Here is a 19,146-nt window from a genome sequence, read left to right as displayed (position 1 = left end):
GAGATTGCATTGAGAAATGCACATAGCTTCACAATGGCTAATCGGACATTTTCCGGTAGAAGCCCCCTCAATGCAACCGGAAGCAGTTGCCTCATAATCACGTGGCAGTCATGAGACTTTAGGTTCTGGAACTTTTTCTCTGGGATATTTATTATTCCCTTTATATTCGACGAGAAGCCAGTCGGGACCTTCATACTGAGCAGGCATTCAAAGAAGATTTCTTTCTCATCTTTCGTAAGAGCGTAGCTGGCAGGACCTTCATACTGCTTCTGAGGCATGCCGTCTTTTTCGTGCAAACATTGCAGGTCCTCCCGTGCCTCAGGTGTATCTTTTGTCTTTCCATACACGCCCAAGAAGCCTAGCAGGTTCACGCAAAGGTTCTTCGTCACGTGCATCACGTCGATTGAAGAGCGGACCTCTAGGTCTTTCCAGTAGGGTAGGTCCCAAAATATAGATTTCTTCTTCCACATGGGTGCGTGTCCCTCAGCGTCATTCGAAACAGCTACTGCGCCGGGACCCTTTCCAAAGATTATGTGTAAATCATTGACCATAGCAAGTACGTGACCACCGGTACGCATGTCGGGCTTCTTCCGGTGATCTGCCTCGCCTTTGAAATGCTTGCCTTTCTTTCGACATTGATGGTTGTTCGGAAGAAATCGACGATGGCCCAGGTACACATTCTTCCTGCATTTGTCCAGGTATATACTTTCAGTGTCATCTAAACAGTGTGTGCATGCGTGGTATCCTTTGTTTGTCTGTCCTGAAAGGTTACTGAGAGCGGGTCAATCGTTGATGGTCACGAAGAGCAATGCCTTTAGGTTAAATTCCTCCTGTCCGTGCTCATCCCACGTACGTACACTGTTTCCATTCTACAGCTGTAAAAGTTCTTCAACTAATGGCCTTAGGTACACATCAATGTCGTTGCCGGGTTGCTTAGGGCCTTGGATGAGAATTGGCATCATAATGAACTTCCGCTTCATGCACATCCAAGGAGGAAGGTTATACATACATAGAGTGACCGGCCAGGTGCTGTGATTGCTGCTCTGCTCCCCGAAAGGATTAATGCCATCCGCGCTTAAAGCAAACCATACGTTCCTTGGGTCCTTTGCAAACTCATCCCAGTACTTTCTCACGATTTTTCTCCACTGCGACCCGTCAGTGGGTGCTCTCAACTTCCCGTCTTTCTTACGGTCCTCACTGTGCCATCGCATCGACTTGGCATGCTTTCCATTTCTGAACAGACGTTTCAACCGTGGTATTATAGGAGCATACCACGTCACTTTCGCAGGAACCCTCTTCCTGTGGGGCTCGCCGTGAACATCACCAGGGTCATCTCGTCTGATCTTATACCGCAATGCACCGCATACGGGGCATGCGTTCAGATCCTTGTATGCACCGCGGTATAGGATGCAGTCATTAGGGCATGCATGTATCTTCTCCACCTCCAATCCTAGAGGGTATACGACCTTCTTTGCTGCGTATGTACTGTCGGGCAATTCATTATCCTTTGGAAGCTTCTTCTTCAATATTTTCAGTAGCTTCTCAAATCCTTTGTCAGGCACATCATTCTCTGCCTTCCACTGCAGCAATTCCAGTACGGTACCGAGCTTTGTGTTGCCATCTTCGCAATTGGGGTACAAACCTTTTTTGTGATCCTCTAACATGCGATCGAACTTCAGCTTCTCCTTTTGACTTTCGCATTGCGTCCTTGCATCAACAATGACCCGGCGGAGATCATCATCATCGGGCACATCGTCTGGTTCCTCTTGATCTTCAGCACCTTCACCCGTTGCAGTATCATTGGGCACATCGTCTGGTTCCTCTTGATCTTCACCAGCTCCCCCCGTTGCAGCATCACGGTATTCAGGGGGCACGTAGTTGTCATTGTACTCTTCTTCTTCGTCGTCTTCCATCATAACCCATATTTCTCCGTGCCTCGTCCAAACATTATAGTGTGGCATGAAACCCTTGTAAAGCAGGTGGGTGTGAAGGATTTTCCGGTCAGAGTAAGACTTCGTATTCCCACAATCAGGGCATGGACAACACATAAAACCATTCTGCTTGTTTGCCTCAGCCGCATCGAGAAACTCATGCACGCCCTTAATGTACTCGGAGGTGTGTCTGTCACCGTACATCCATTGCCAGTTCATCTGCATGCATTATATACAATTAAGTGTCCAAATTAATAGAAGTTCATCATCACATGCATTAAAAGCAAAGTACATACATAGTTCTCATCTAACAACATATAGCTCTCCAGAGCATCTAATTGACTAAACCATACATTGAAACTATGTAAAACATTTTAATGTGAAAACAAAGGCGATCATAATCGCAACCAAGGTAACAATTGATCCAACGGCATAATGATACCAAGCCTCGGTATGAATGGCATATTTTCTAATCTTTCTAATCTTCAAGCGCATTGCATCCATCTTGATCTTGTGATCATCGACGACATCCACAACATGCAACTCTAATATCATCTTCTCCTCCTCAATTTTTTTTATTTTTTCCTTCAAGAAATTGTTTTCTTCTTCAACTAAATTTAACCTCTCGACAATAGGGTCGGTTGGAATTTCCGGTTCACATACATCCTAGACAAATAAAATCTATGTCACGTTGGTCCGCATAATTTTCATAAACAATAAATGAACAAATAGTTATAAAGATTAATGTATATACCACATCTGAATCATAGACAGGACGAGGGCCGACGGGGGCGGATACCAAAACCATCGCACTATATAAGATGCAATAATAAAAGTAAGAAAATGATACAAGTATCTATCTAAACATACAAGTAACAATATTTTTCTTTTCAGAAAGAAGATAAGAACAAGAGGCTCATCACGGTGGTGTCGGTGATGAGATCGGCCCGGGTGATCGACGGCGGTGAAGACGGGGGTGGGGCGTGAGGAAAATGGAGCGTTGAGGAAAATGGAGCTTTGAGGTCGAGTTTCGAGAGGAGAAAGGTTAACTAGTGTGGCTCGGGCATTTCATCGAACACCTCATGTGCATAGGAGGTGAGCTAGAGCACCACAAACACCTCCCCTCGCCGGCCCAGAAAAACAGAGCACTGGAGTGCTCTGCTCGCGGGCGAGGGTATATATATAGGCACCACCATTGGTCCCGGTTCGTGGCATGAACCGGGACTAAAGGGAAGCCTTTGGTCCCGGTTCAGGCCACCAACCGGGACCAATAGTGGTGGGCCAGGAGCCAGGCCCATTGGTCCCGGTTCGTCCCACCAACCGGGACCAATGGCCCACGTGGCCCGGCCGGCCCCCTGGGCTCCGGTTCTGGTCTGAACCGGGACTAATGGGCTGCCCCGGCCTGAACCATAGCCCCCTTTTCTACTAGTGTGTGTGTGTCTGTGTGTGTGTGCGTGCGTGTCCGTGTGCGTGTGCGTGCATGTGCGTGTGTGTGTGTGCGTGCGTGTGTGTGTGTGTGTGTGTGTGTGTGTGTGTGTGTGTGTGTGTGTGTGTGTGTGTGTGTGTGTGTGTATCACTCAACTTTGGGAGAACAATTACTCACTTAAAAATTGTAACAGAAGGTAACAAATTATTCTTCTAGAACTGAAGCAAAAAAGGAATGAAGAATAGGTATATATCTTGTGATTACCAAGTAGCATGTTAGTAAGGAGTATGCCTTATATTATATCAGTTTTTGACACAAATATGCAGGCATGTGCGGGCACCATGTTGTGCAGCAAATCCTGATAAGCATGATAGGTGGTGTAATCCTATGCTAGCTAGATGGAATGAGGAGCAAAATAAAAATGAAAGAAAAAACTGTCTCGCACTGAAACAAAATCTAAAGCTCACCCAAGAATGCAACCTGAACCTGAGCATCTAAATCATGTTTATGCTGTAAATACAAACGATAATGCCAAGGAGGCGGAAATGCAAGATAAATTAACAGCGTTGATTCGGCAGTGAGCTGTGAAAGAAAGCCCAAGTGGTCAACCTTGGCAGGATTCATATGACGTAGAGGGGGCAACATTTGATCCGGCCTCGACAGCGACGCGATGAAGGTGCGCGTGAGAATGGCGGGAAGGGAGGCCGTGACGGTGGCTGGTGACCCCGTTTCTGCAGCTTCTGTGGCGGATGGATTCTTGCGTCGGCAACGTCCTCGAGCGGTGTCCCAGCCGCGCGAACATCTGATAGGAGAGAGGACAAGGGGCAGGACGCGGCATGATTTTAGTGCGATGATTGGGGTTGCGGCGGTGGCTGGGCGCGGCACGTCTCCCCCTTCGGCCGCCGAATGCTGCCGCACGTCTCCCTCTTCGACGATGAGACGCATGGAGGATGCCGGTGCGGGGCGACGTGTGTTTTGGAAGGTACAGGCACTAATCCTCTCACCTATCTAAAACAGCAAGCCCTTAATTTAGCCTTTAATTTCGTAACGTAAACAGGATACGGGGCAGGGTGCACGCGGGCTTGGTAGTTCAAATATTCTTCCGCTGGTGGAGCACGGTCAGCCAAGGAAAATTGCTACGTGCACACAATAGAGGTATTAGATCAAGGGAGTGTCTATCCATCAGACGTCTGATTTTAAATTTGGTTCAGGCTGTTTTTTCTTCCAATCATCTCATGACACGTGTGGTACTCAGTCCATCCTCAGCGAACAAAAAAACATCTGTTTTCTTCTCTTCCTCAGGTCGTATTCTGCCACCCTCTCTTACTCTCCACCTCTTGGACCTTCTAGGTTGTGCATCAGGCAGAACAAAAAACACACAGACGAATTAAAAACCCATTGTTCCTGGGCTGGGGCCAGCGCCACACCCGCCCCAGACTGCGCATATCTAGCCTTTCTTCCTTCCCCAGAACTGAAGTGTGACACTGAGTAACACTGATAGCATGAACTTACTTGAAAGTCTTGCTTGTTCAGCAGGATAAAACTTAATACTACATATAATGAATAACACGGATAAATGATCATCAACTCAAAATAGAGAATTGAAAGGGTACTCCCAAAATATTGAAAATGTTCAGCCCAAAAAAACAAAAAGAAACACAAACTATGGCCACAACAGAACAACTTACAAAAAAGAAAAGAGAGAAACATGATTACTGATCACTTAATAATCAAGTGCCACACACAAAAAGCACAAGAAGGCAATATACATAGTTCTTGACGGTGAATACCACCAAATAAAAAAAGAAACAAAGCATAGTTCGTCAATCTTCTGGCGCGACAAGGATAACAGACAACATAACAAACTGCGGTAACTTAAAACAGCCTTATTCCTGACAATCTCATAATTAGACCTCGTTGAAGACAACCATCGTCCATCGTATTCAGTTCGTCCAGTGCACTGTTCCTGATGGTGATTAGCACCGCTCTCTCAATGCTTGGTAGTTCTCCTCCGGGAATTCCTCTCGGCCATCCTTGTTGAAAAGTGATACGACCATCTCCTACTGACTTGTATGCGGCAGTGCTTACAATCCCTCCTCCAAGGCATAGTCCAGCCATGCTTGCCGTCGGGGTGGTCCTCAAGTTGGAGGCTACCTTAAAAGGGCATCTACATGATGACAACTTGGCAGCTAATATCACTTTTGAAACTAACCAAAAAGCAGGATGAAATAAAAATGAGCAAGTTGTGTAGATAGAATGATGAAGATAACAAAACTGAGGTCATAGACAAAAAAATGATGCCAAATCAAATCTTTAACAAAAACAAAAGTTACAATGAAGATGACTGAGGACAAACTAAGTTCATAGACAAATCTGATCATGCCATTTTTTACTTTACCAAGACAAACAATGACTAAAAAGGGACTGAAGGGTTTGCACTAAAGATTAGTTATCTAACAGCAAAAGAATGATCCATATCAAGATAATGAACATGGATGGAACTGAAGAATAATTAAATATACAGCGAGAACGATAACTGAAGACTAAGGGATGAAAGACAAAGTTAACTAAAAGGAACGAGTAAGAGTGGAAAACAAAAAATTAAGGACAAATTCTATCATTACAATGTCTCGAGACCGACGACAACTAGCACACAAAGAAAATTTGGATCACAAGTGAAATGAGACACTGATAAATGAAACACAAGACTGAGAAGTGACTGGAAAATAATAATTTGAACTAAAAGAAGACTCATGACGAAAAACACAAAACAAGGACTCTGACTGAATATGAATGAACGAAGAGGTAAAATGAAAACTCAGGACGAAAGAAGATAATGAAATGACTAACTGAAGAAAATGAGTAAATCAACCACATGACTGAAAACTCGGACAAAACTGAATACTGACAAATGACACACTGAAAACTGGAAAACTGAAGAAAATGACACCTAACAATGAAAATGACACCTAACTACCGACAAAACTGAAAAAAAGACACCTAACACTGAAAATACCGACGAAACTGAATAAAATGTCACTTAACAATGAAACTACTGAAACTGAAGAATGAAATCCTCATGTGAGGAAAACTGAGACTTTGAGTTTTGAGACTAAGGATAAGACTGAGAGGAACAATGGATTATATTGAAATAAAGATGACATATACTGAAACGTAAACACTATATGATGGACTGAAATAATAAATAATGAGGCTGAATACTGAAGCGCTAAAAGCCGATCCAAAGAAAAACTGAGGACTGATGAAATAAGCACTGACGAAAGGGTACTGATAAGAACAAGGAACAACACTGACGAATGAACAATGACTTAAACTGAAGAGAGAGAAAATGTCCTCCCTTCCCTGAGATTTCCATTTTTCTCAACACCCCCGTGTGCCTGTGTGAGACACACTGCAGGGAGAAAACAAAGGCCAACAAAATTTAGCTCGATTGAAAAACAAAAAAATGATTCTGCTTGCAAAAACTAGTCATATGCATAAATAAGTTTATACATAAAAAAGAATTTGTACTAGAGTTAGATAGGGCTTACTTGTGTCCTTGCTATTCTACTTGAGAAGAACTCAAAGAAAAAATGTGATCACCTTCCTGCAGAAGACTGAAAAAAGGCTAAATTTAAATTGACAAGTCTTAGAAAATAAACATCAACAATGCACCTGACCTGAACCCAGCAGGATGAAACCTGAGTGAATTAACAATTCTGATAATTGATCATGCACCAAATATACTAAGAAAACAATTATAAAACACGAACTGAAAAATAATAAACTGATAGCTTAATTAATACTCCCTCTGTAAAGAAATGCTAACACTCTTGTATTTCTTTAAAGAGGGAGTAGGTTCAAACTGGCTGCTAGCCACACACATGAGTTCTGAAAAAGATACATCGGTGTTGTTATTCTTTCAGGAATGAATAGCATGGGTGCTGCCTATGTGACACCCTAATTAAGTGTCCATAACTAAAATGAAAAACAGAAAAATAGACATACTGAAACCTGAAAATGACACCTTCTGCAGACTGAAGAAATGACACCTTCTGGAACCTGAAACTGACGCCGCTCTTTGTTAAAGAAACTGAGACCTGAAGAACTCGGGTACAAATACTACACTGCTAAAACTTAAAACTGAAACTGAATACTTGGGGTCCAAATATTGAATCCTGAACTTGGTTGCAGATACTACACTTGGTCCTTGATGCAGCTAAGATGAACTTCCAGCGATCAGTTTTCGGAAAAAAGAGAGACTGGAGACAGCAAAAAAATAGACTGAAGAAACACTAGAGTGAACTGGAGATACTGATAATAATAACACATGATTGAGTGAACAACTGAACAATGATGCATGCTCTCTGAACATTGACCGATGAGTCAACTCTGTGAACATTGACTGATACTAATGGGCATGATACAGAATTTAGACTAGCAGAAGATGTGGCGACGATCTGAACAATTACTAAAACTGAAATACTGAAAGTGAAGAGAGAAGACACACTATTCAACTAAATGGAACATTAATGAAATGAGAGCCAAAGATTTTGGAAGCTGCATTTCAGAGTGATTGAAAAAAAAATGAAGAAATGAAAGCTAAAAGACTGAAAATAAAGAAAAGACCCAACACTGAACAACTATGAAGAAGTACACTAATGACTGAGAAAACAAAACTGTCTGAAGACTGATATATAACTAAAATCTCAGGACTGAATGACTAAAGAATGATGTAAGCTTGAAGAGTGAGCAACATAAGAGCTGAGAGCACTGAGCATTTACAAAACTGATGAATTATTGTGATAAATAAGTGAATCAACTACAGATTAAAATTTCAGGAGCGTTCCTGATGAACTAAGCTATCACGAACATTCCTGGCCAAACAACCAACTAACTGAGTGACACCTGCGACGACCATGACGAACTGAATCGAACGCGCGGAGAGGCATATCACATCGAGCAATACACGGACAAATTGGGCAGAGCGATAACAGCAGGGAGACAGGGGGAAAAGTACCTTGCTTCCCACCGCGGCGACTACTACCTCCCCCATCGACGGGCGCTGGTGGCGAGCACGACGGGAGAGCTCCCCGAGCTCCCTCCAGACCAACATCTCCTGTACCTGTGGTCATCCCTGTGAAATACGCCTCCCGCAATCAAGCGCTCTTTGCTGGGGACCCGCCGCGCGCCATCTCCGCCTGGACGACCTGCTGCTAATCACCGGCGAGGAGCCCCACCTTCCCTCCGCCGTCTCCGCCCCTCCTCCGTCAATCCCCTCCTCAGCCAAGACAAAAGTAGCCGCCCCCACCGACTGAATGGAAAACTGCGACAGGATGACCCGGTACGCCGAGACTGAGGACAAACCAACGCACAGAGATTTGTGTGGATCCAACGGATAGAAAAACGACCTGAGCCGAATTTAAAAACAGACGTCTGAAAAATAGTAAAACTGTAGATCAATGATGGCTGTTAGATTTAGAATTGTGGGCCTAATCGTGTGGTGCTGATTGGTTTGTGCGGGGTTGTGGGACTAATTGCTGGGTGCACGTAAAAAAGTTCTTGTTTGATTGTTTAATAGTAGTGTAGAAGTGTAGAAGATTCTTGGCGACCTTGCCGTGGAGGAGGACAGCAGCCCCTCCATCATCTCTCCCCAGCGCAAGAGCACATGATTCTCCTTCGTCCCCACATTGCCACCGGCTATGGCGTGTGCAGCGATCGATGCTCCTGCCCAACACATATGCTGCTGTGATCTAATCCGTTCTCAAGTGTCAGTTTCTCGAATATCTGTAGCGAGAACCTTGTGTTGTCATAAGTAAGGATGTTGGCGATGACCTTCAGACGTCGGGTAGGATATGGGCGCCGTCGACCAGAGCGAGAGTAAGGGGAGGGTTGGAGCAGGATCGTGCCTTTGTCCAGAAGGACAGCCAACGACGCCACCATGGCGTTCGTCCTAGAGGGAGGAGTTCTCCGGCAACGCTCCCGGCCTCTGTATCATGCTGCACTTCAGCCTCCACACGTCGAGGCTGTCTGCCGCTCGGTCCAGACAGAATGCGTCTGTGGTAGGTCGGCGCCGTGTCGACGCCAGCGGTCCCCTAACCGCCCCATGGGCGGACGAGCTAGGTTTTGTGCGTCAATTGACTCCAGGTATCTCAGGTATTATGTGGGTTTTTTTCTTTCTTTTTTGTGGGAAGATTGGCTGTTTTTAGGGATGGAATATTAGCTTTTACGTGGGTATGTTAGCGGTGAGTTTGTATTCAAGTCGGACCGTACCTCTCGTTGGGCTGCACATACTCTGTGTCCAGGTCGGATATAGTGACGGAAGGAAAACCAGATCAAATCGATCGCTATGGTCGCTACTCGCTAGGGACGGTTTGTCGAGCCAGCCACATGAGATCGGTCGGGAGCTTTCTTTGATAGAAAAAAACATAGATTTATTTTTAAATCTCAGTTGTCAATCTTTATGATTAACATAAAATTAACGGATAGAAAAGAATGACGTATGGAGAACTATGAAAAACTCCTCCCTTTAATATTAGGTAAAGATAAGCAATGTAAAATAGAATTGCAAGATAGCAACAATATTTAGTCGTGAATGTAATTATTTTACCACTTTATGCATGAAGTACACATATGGGTGGAGATTAATATATTTAGGTGGTTCATATGGTTGGCTGCAACACTAAATGCATTCACACAACATGATATCCAGGACACATTATATGATATTTAGGCACGCAATATTAACATAAGTTGTTGATTTTGTTTCTGATATTTATCCATCAGCGCGACCATGTGGCAACCAGCGCTCGTCGCCACGGCCGACCGCAGCTGGTTGCACTCCTCTCCATGGCCGCCACAACAAGATTTGCTACAACGATGTTTTTTTGCTGGAACCATCTCATTTATTTGCTACCACCCACCCACCAAAAGTCTGCTACCATGTTAACTTTTTCTGGAACTGGCGAACCATTTTGCTACAACCGTTTTTGGTTTTTGTTACTACTGGTGTTTTGTGGATTTGTGCTACATCCATCTCCATGACATCGCCTGTTTTTCTAGTTGATTTTTTGCTACAACCATGTTATGATTTTGTTGGAACCGAACATAATTTTTGCTACATCCACCCACGGCGGTGCTAGTCCACGGCGGCAATGGCTTTCTTCTTCGATAGCTAGGATCGGCAAGCAATTTTTGATAGAACCGGCGAGCAGTTTTGCTTATTCACATCATGTTTTGTCTTTTCTGTCTCTCTAAGTGTAGTTCGATTTGGGAGCTGAAACTTTTTGAGCTTGTACATCAAACATGGATGTATGTTTCCAATTTTTTTCAGAATTTTTTAACATGTATCTTATCTTCAAAATGATTGATCTCATTGATCACACCTAAGAACAGATCCTATACAAGTCTTCCGCCTTTTAGGTGAGATCATAGGATCAACTCAAGTACTTCATATTTAGACAATCCAGAAAAATCTGCAAAAAAATGTACGACATACCTGTGGGGTATGTCTACAACTCCAAAAAAAATCAGCTCAAAACTCGATCTACAGTTAGCGGTTCGAAAAAGACAAATTCGATTATGAATAGTCTCAGCTTTGGGATGAATAGTAATTGACACTATTCGCATCTGATTTTATCTTTTCTGTTTCTCTAAGTGTAGTGCGATTTGGGAGCTGAAACTTTTTGACCTTGTACATCAAACATGGATGTATGTCTCCAATTTTTTTCAGAATTTTTTTACATGTTTTGTATCTTCAAAATGATTGATCTCATTGATCACACCTAAGAACAGATCCTATACAAGTCTTCCCCATGAAACCATTGGATTTTTCCGCTGGAGCCTATGTTGTCAATAGATGCAAAGCAATTTTTGATACAACCGGCGAGAAAATTTGCTTCAACCAGTATCCATTTTTGCTGGAATCAGCAATTCCAAAGCTGCAACAACTGAAGCTTTTTTAGAGCCGTGACACCGTGGCGAACTGCGATGGCCACTGCGGTGAGGCGCCGCAACGTCGTCGGGGCTGCTGGAACAGCGATCCCGTGGGGAGGAGGTTTGACGCAACATGATAGCGAGGGCGGCAAGCTGGCGAGCGGTGGCGATATGGCGAGCAGCGACGACCCGGTTAGCGATGGCAATCCAGCAAGCAGCGGTGGTCAGGTCAGCGACGGCAACCCAGCAAGCTTCGAAGGCCGACTATCTCGTTCTCGTCCCGCACCGCGCTTACATGATTTGGGGACAAAAGGCGTGTTTCTTAGGACGAAGCACGCCCTAATCTAACGGCTGGAACGCAGTGCATCGGGCGGACACAGTGCTTCTGGCCCAAATTTAGGCCGGAGCCCCAGCACCTAGTACTCGCTTTTTGTCATCCGAGGGGGACATGTATATGTCCGCTTAGCACTCATAATGTACGGATTCCCCTGCATGGGGCTTGCAGAAGTACGTACCGAGATTCTTATTTACCATCTCAATCTTGGCCTTAAAGATTTCAAATACCTGATAAAGACATCTTGAAGTAACAAGATAACGTCAGTTATCGCCAAAAAAATACATAACATCATGGCCGACAACGACTTTGACTCAATCAAGTGGAAGAAGCTCATCGCGGAGTCGGATAGCTCGTCGACGCCCGAGGTGGACGAGCTAGCGCTTCGCATTGCTCTCCATCGGGCGCAAATGGACTGGAGCGGTAGCTCCTCTTTCGGGGCGTCGACAATGGGCCGGGTGGGCAGTTGAACCTCCGCGGCGCCCCGCGGACACCTGACGAGGTATGTGCCATCCCCTGCTAGGTGGCACCTAACACGGCCTGCAGCTGCTCGTCCGGGGCGTTGCTGGGTGCTCGTGACGGCTGAAGCGCAGCCGGAGTGGGTGGGCACACGTATCGGCACGCAAGGAAGCCGGCAGTGGAGGCGGGCTGCCAACCGCGCCAAGTGTAGATCTAGGAGATGTTAGCTTTTTTAATCTTGATTCACATGTATCTGCATATTAGTTTGCTTGTCCATGCATATAGGTAGTTATAGCAGGTGAAACTTCGGAGAACATGCAGGCGGTGAGATGCGAGGCGCCGTGAGATATGGCGCATGGCGAGAGGCTGCTGTGTATGCATGTCCGAGGTTGTTAGCTGCTGCTGCATGAGTGGCCGGGTCGTGTGGTTCCTAGAATGATTCTAGGAGAAGATCAAGTCATTAGTTAGTGGTGTGCGTGGGTGCGTGCATGCAGTTAGTGGGCGAGTGTGTGGCCCGGCTATGTGAGCGTGAGTCTACTTAAGCACTTGTATGCATATTTGCTTTGAGGAGAGAAATACAGAGAAGAGAAAAGGGTCGGCTGTGTGATACAGCGGCCACCAAATATCTGTGTTCTTTTGTTCTTCCGTGAGCTTTGAGAGGTAGCTAGAGGAAGAAGAAGAGGAGCTGGCGATCAGCTCCAACATTTGGTATCGGAGCTAGGTGATGACGAAGACGATGCCGCGTGACTCTTCAACGAGTGGAGCATTGGTGCCGAGCGACTCGGCGGCGATGGCGGCTGCCGCGACGGCGGCGCCGGGGAAACTCCCGTTCCCGCTGCTCACGAGGACGAACTACGCAGTGTGGGCGATGAGGATGAAGTACCTCCTGCGCGCCAACGGCGCATGGGTTGCCGTTGATCGCGAGGCGTCGTCCACGGAGGTCGACAAGGGTAAGGAGGAGATGACCATGACGATCATCTCCCAGTCGATCGACGACACAACGCTGCTGCGAGTTGCGGAGAAGGAGACCGCCGCCGATGTGTGGGCGGCGCTACGCTCCATGCACGTGGGCGTCGAGCGCGTCCGAGAGGCGAGGATTCAGTCCTTGCGCTCGGAGTTTGACGGCCTCAAGATGGGTGATGCGGAGTCCGTGGATGACTTCGCGGCGAGGTTCACGATGCTCGTGGGGCGCATCCGTGAGCTTGGTGATGCGATGGAGGAGAAGTACGTCGTGAAGAAGCTGCTCCGAGCCGTCTACAACAAGTTCATCCATGTTGCGTCGTCAATTGTGTTGTTCGGCGACACCACCAAAATGGCCATGGAGGAGGCCATTGGTTCACTCAAGGCACACGAGGAACTCGTCAAGGGGCGTGAGACGGGACGCGAAGAAGAGCAGCTCCTCATGGCGAGAGGACATGACTCGTCGCGAGGACGGGGTCGTGGCCGTGGACGCGATGGAGGGCGCGGAGACAAAAGTGAGGTACAGTGTTACAATTGCCGCAAACTTGGTCACTTCGCTTGGGAGTGTCCCGAGAAGAAGAAGGAGAACGAGGAGGAGAAGGCGCTGCTGGGACAGTACGTCGACGACGAGCCAGCTCTCCTTTGAAGCTCCATGAAGAATTGGGAATCAAGATTAGGGAGGTGACTGTTAGCTTTTTTAATCTTGATTCACATGTATCTGCATATTAGTTTGCTTGTCCATGCATATAGGTAGTTGTAGCAGGTGAAGCTTCGGAGAACATGCAGGAGGTGGGATGCGAGGCGCCGTGAGATATGGCGCATGGCGAGATGCCGAACGGTGGCGAGAGGCTGCTGTGTATGCATGTCCGAGGTTGTTAGCTGCTGCTGCATGAGTGGCCGGGTCGTGTGGTTCCTAGAATGATTCTAGGAGAAGATCAAGTCATTAGTTAGTGGTGTGCGTGGGTGCGTGCATGCAGTTAGTGGGCGAGTGTGTGGCCCGGCTACGTGAGCGTGAGTCTACTTAAGCACTTGTATGCATATTTGTTTTGAGGAGAGAAATACAGAGAAGAGAAAAGGGTCGACTGTGTGATACAGCGGCCACCAAATATCTGTGTTTTTTGTTCTTCTGTGAGCTTTGAGAGATAGCTAAAGGAAGAAGAAGAGGAGCTGGCGATCAGCTCCAACAGGAGATTCACGCCTGAACAACTTCCCCGGCCAGCGAGGACGACCAGGCCTCTGCGACGTCATCCGCCGCCCCTAGACATCCACAGAGACGGACGGCCGTCGCCGTCACCGCAAAGATGCGGTGGCACTCCGCATGGTGCTCGAGGAGTCCCACCGGTTGGCAATGTAGCAGGCAACAGTGGCGGAGAGAGCCGCACGGCTTGGGGATGCCCGGTGCCGCAAAAAATGAGGCGGCACTCGGCATGGCGCTCGAGGAGTCCCGGTGGTTGGCAATGCAGCAGGTGACCGACGGCTGACAGTGAGTGGTATATTATATTGAAATAGAGTGAATGTTGGGTGAAGATTCTCATTCTGGGAATTGGTCCCGATGTTTTATTTCTTCTGGAACTAAAACGATGAAGCTATATATACGTAGTGAGGTTTGTTTGATATACATATACACAGATGTAAAGTACTCCACAAGAGCACACCAAATGGTTAAGATAGCGATGGATTGTGCGGTATTGCACAATACGCAAATAAAAAGACGCTCCACGCTGCAGACGCCCACGTGAAATACTAAACGGGTGCGTCGATGAGAGACTTGTAGAGTAGCCTACCCACCGGAAACAAAAACAGAGCATCGTGGTTGGTAGCGGCCGGCGGCCAAGGAACCAGAGGGTGGCCGGAGAGCAGTACTACTGAGGCGACGGGAGGGTCGTGAGTAGGGTGTTATTGTTGGTGGGCTTGGCCGGAGTGTCTTGGGCGCCGGCGAGGGAGCAGAAGGGAGGCGGGGGGCGACGAATGTGTGCAAGTGCAATTGATTGATGTGCATCCAGTGGAGGAGAGAACTAAGCGGGGAGCTGCCGGAATCGACGATGGCATGTCGGCGGCGGCGGCACTGGCCGGAAGGGAAGGAGGAGTGGTCGGGAGGCGCGGAGGTCGAAAGGGGGTGGGGGAAGAGAAGTTGGGTGGTGGCGGCTGGTGTAGGGAGGACGATTTTTGGCCGGCGCGACGGAGGGCGGATAGCAGCTCCATCCTTGCAGCCCGGGAGCTGAGGAACGACTCTCAGGGCATCTCCAGCCGTGCCCCCAGGAAGGCCTCCCCAGGCGATTTTTTCGCGCCAGCGCCGAAAAAACGGCCCAGTCGCGCCCCCAGGAGCCCGATTTTCGCCGGCTTGGGCCGAAAACAGCGCCGGCGGACCCAGGCCGAACCCGGCGCGCTGGGGGGGCGCCCGGGGACGCCGGGGCGAGCTGTTTTGGCGCGAAAAAGACGCGGGCCAACCGCGTCAGCGACTCGGTGCCTCGTCTTCCCCCAACGGCCTCGGTTCCCGCGGGGAATCAATGGTAAGGCTGCCGCCGGTCAGCCTTGCCATTGATTCCTCACGGACAGCGCGTCACGGGACGGCGCGCCGACGCCTCCCCTCCCTCGCACGCGTACACACGGGCGTGGCCCGGCTATAAAAGCCGGCGGCCTCCACTCGCCTGTGCCCACACCAGCCCCGCCTCTCGCCGCCGTCTAGCCCCTTCTTCTCCCTACCTCCCCCGAGCGTCGCCGCCCAGCCCCTCCCTCTACCTCTCCCGAGCCCGCCCAGCCCCGCCGTCGCCATGGAAGAACGCTTCCCCGAAGACGAGGCGGCGGCCAAGGGCTTCGGCCGCCGTTCGCTCCGCGAACAGGAGTCCTGGCTCCTGTTCCAGGCGAACATCCCGGCGCCGCCGGACATGCGCGCCGGGCCGACGGGGTGGAGACTCAGCGTCGGGGGAGTGCCCGTTCTCCCGTTGCCCGACGCCGTGGCGAAGCCGAAGTACTTCGCCGAGGAAGTCGAGATCGTGCGCGCGTCGCTCACCGACGTCCAACTCTCCCTCCCCCAGTACGCCGCCGACAACCACGCGGCATGGGTGGAGTACTTCCAGCGCCGCCAGCAGCAGCGCTTGGCGTCCACCAACAGCGCGCCGGTGGTCGGCGGGCGGCAGAACAACAGCGAGGGGCGCCACCTCTGGTGGGGCGTCCCCGGCCGCACACTCGAGGACGTGCTCACGTATCTCGAGGGTGGCAACAACCCGCCGTTGGCGTACCCCCCGGCGAGGGTGGCCGCCCCGTCGCAGCATCGACGCGTCGGGCCGTGGGCGCCAAGGAGGTTCGGCGCCTCCTCTTCTTCCTCCTCATCACGCTCTTCCTCGCACTCCTCTGGCTCTCCGGCGCTGCTCGGCGTCAAGGCCGAGCCCGCGGCGGAGACGCCGCTCGGCCGGCGCACTCGCAGTGCCGGCATCGTCATCAACGAGGGCGGCTGGCGCGCCTCCTCCTCGTCGGCTCCTCCGCGCTTCGTCAAGCCAAAGACAGAGCCGGGGCTGGCGCCGGTGAAGACGGAGCCGGGGCTGGCGCCGGTGAAGGCGGAGTTCGACGACGACGACGCGGCCCTAGAATGGGCGCGCCAGGACTCCATTGCGATGGAGAAGGCGCGTCGGGAGAAGGAGAAGGAGCGCCAGTGCGCCGCCCTACGCCGCTTCGAGGAGCGCCGACGCGGCCGCGAGGAAGGCGGGGTCGTCGTCTTATGCGACAGCGACGACGACGACGACGACGCGCCGCCGCCTGTCCGCCATGGCGACGCCGGGCAGGGGTCCAGCAGGGGCGCCCGCGTCAAGGAGGAGAAGGCCGCCGACGACGATGGCGGCGACGGCGGCGACGACTTCAGCGCTTTTTTTAGGTTAGGTTAATGTAATGTTTGGCCGAATTTCGCCGAAATTTGTCATGTTTGGACGAAATTTAACTAGTTTTTATCATAACTTCGCCGAACCGTTCTGTTTTTTTTAAGATACGCGCCTGGGAGCGGCCCTGGGGGCCGACGGCTGGGGACCGACTCGCCCAGGGCCATTTTTTTCGCCGGCTCATCCTCAGGTGGCGCTTTTAGACGCCCTCTGGGGGCCCAACGGCTGGAGATGCCCTTATGTATGGGGTTTGGCCTTGCGACTTGGTTTGTTGCCGGCGTTGGATAAAAAGAGGACCTTTGTGCTTGTTGTGAAATACGTAGTAGATTATGTGCTCGATTGATTGAGGCGGCGGCGTGTTGTTTGTGGTTGTCGGCGGCGACGGGAAGCGATTGATTAGTGAGGTGGAGCGGGAGAGGAGGAATTGGGTGGGGAGTCGACAAACGGCGGCGGCGGGTTCAGTTACCGACCGGAGATGAAGGAGGCGAGGTCCCCACGGACGGACGGCGAGCTGGCCTCCTGGGAACGGACGGCGCGACGAGAGAGCTCGTCTCGCCGGCGTGGTAAGGTAAGTGAAGGAGATCGATTCTTTTTTTTTTTGAGGAAGTGAAGGCGATCGATTCGATTCATCGTGGAGATGGAAAAAAGATAAAGTTTTGCCGCGAGTAGTCGATGAGAAAAAGGAAAGAAAAAAAAAGATGATTCGCGGGGAAGGAAAGGAACTGACGATCCTTGCCTTCCTTGCTGGCTCGACGCGCGGAAGGAATCAATCAGCTAGCCGCCTAGGATGGAGTGGACTGGGTCGGTTTGGTAACCGAATCGAATATGGCACGGATCGGTAAGACGATCGATGGATCGAGCCCATATTAAACCCCCGGAGCCGGACCAGATGAAATTTCAGCAGCACCCGACCCGCCGGGCCAATAGCTCCTATGCGACGTTTTTCATGCGAATTGGAAGGAGTGCGACGTTGTTGGAATAAATGGCTACGATGCGACGTTTTAGAAGCAAACAATAGCTCCAATCTGACATGGCTCTGTTTAACCATGAAATGAAAAACACGAAGGGTTAGCGATTCGAGTTATGACACGCGGGACCTAGAAGTTACTCGCATGCGGGTGGGACCCACAACTTATCCACGCAAGCATGCCCGTGCTCGCATGCGGGTGGGACCCACAACTTATCCACGCAAGCATGCCCGTGCTCGCATGCGGGTGGGACCCACAACTTATCCACGCAAGCATGCCCCGACCCGAGCCAGCTACGAGCCCGAGCCAGCCCACCCCACCCCCCCCCCCCCCCCCCCGCCCTCCATTGCTTGCCCTGCCCCTTTCCTTTCCCACCTTCTTCTTCCTCTGCTCCGGCAACGAAGCGCGCCGCCGACGAGTGATGTCTAGCTCGACTTCGGCCTCCCGCCAATCATGGATGCAGTATGGTCCACTGCCATTGACAAGATGCCCCGATTGCCCGCGCATGGAGCCTCTGAAGCGTTTGACTTGTATGAGGGAAGAAAATGGCAACCGTGGGCGCGAGTTTGTGAAATGCTTGAGCAAGCCACAGCCGGGGCAGGTTAGATCTGTGTTCTTGACCAATCCTATGGTCTCCTTTCTCCCGATTTCTTTCTTTTTTCCTCGAATTAGGGCGGTGGATCTGGGTGGTGGATCTAGGATTCATGCGCCTCTGGCGCACTGTTTTTCAGGTTCTGAAGAAATGTGGGCATTTTGAGTGGCTCGATGACTATGTTGAAAGGTTAAAATTGGAGGGATCAACCGAAACCCAAGAGCTCAATTTTGGGGGGCGGCTTGCCGTGGAACAAGCCCCCAATTTGGCGGACAGAGCCGATCCGATGATGCACAGTGCAGAACTGAAGTGTGAACTGAAGAAAATTGGCAAGCAACTAAAGCATCTGATCGATTTGAAGCAGCAAGCAAATATGATGGCTGGAGCATTTTATGGTTGTGTCATTGCTATGGGTTTATTTTACTTGATGTTCATCAATTGCTAGAATTTGTTAGAGTTTCAGTTAGTGTGTCAACTAGTTTCAGGGGATTTGTTAGATGAATTTGAATTAGTGTGAAGCAAAACTTATTTGAATTATTGTAATGATATTCTCAGGGGCCCTATTCAGTGTTCATGCCCTGTTTCCTCTGTTTTTGTTCTTCAGTTAACAGAGTACACACCCAAATTCAGTTTCTAGTAAAAAAAACATAACTGGGCTGTCGAATAGATGTT

At 49.4% G+C, this 19,146-nt stretch overlaps 1 protein-coding gene, 1 long non-coding RNA gene and 1 pseudogene across 2 annotated transcripts; 2 read left to right on the top strand and 1 right to left on the bottom strand.

Annotated features, from left to right (window-relative positions):
• Nucleotides 1-5,069: 5,069 nt before the first annotated feature.
• On the bottom strand, nt 5,070-8,694 carry LOC125524657 (uncharacterized). The gene is made up of 2 exons (XR_007290913.2): nt 6,909-8,694; nt 5,070-5,524 (listed from the first exon to the last, which is right to left on the bottom strand). It is a non-coding gene; the product is annotated as an uncharacterized LOC125524657 (long non-coding RNA).
• Nucleotides 8,695-12,953: 4,259 nt separating this feature from the next.
• Nucleotides 12,954-13,564, top strand: LOC147957721 (uncharacterized; annotated as a pseudogene).
• A 4,739-nt stretch (nt 13,565-18,303) lies between these two features.
• LOC147957720 (uncharacterized) lies at nt 18,304-18,919 on the top strand. The gene is made up of 2 exons (XM_087531838.1): nt 18,304-18,483; nt 18,614-18,919. The coding sequence occupies exons 1-2, from the start codon at nt 18,304-18,306 to the stop codon at nt 18,917-18,919; spliced, it is 486 nt and encodes a 161-aa protein (XP_087387964.1).
• Nucleotides 18,920-19,146: the final 227 nt, after the last annotated feature.

The sequence above is a fragment of the Triticum urartu genome, chromosome 7A (assembly GCF_056163025.1).
Source record: "Triticum urartu cultivar PI428250 chromosome 7A, HENAU_Tu73, whole genome shotgun sequence".
In the NCBI taxonomy this organism is placed as follows: Eukaryota; Viridiplantae; Streptophyta; class Magnoliopsida; order Poales; family Poaceae; genus Triticum; species Triticum urartu.
This window is presented reverse-complemented; position numbering and strand designations above follow the sequence as displayed.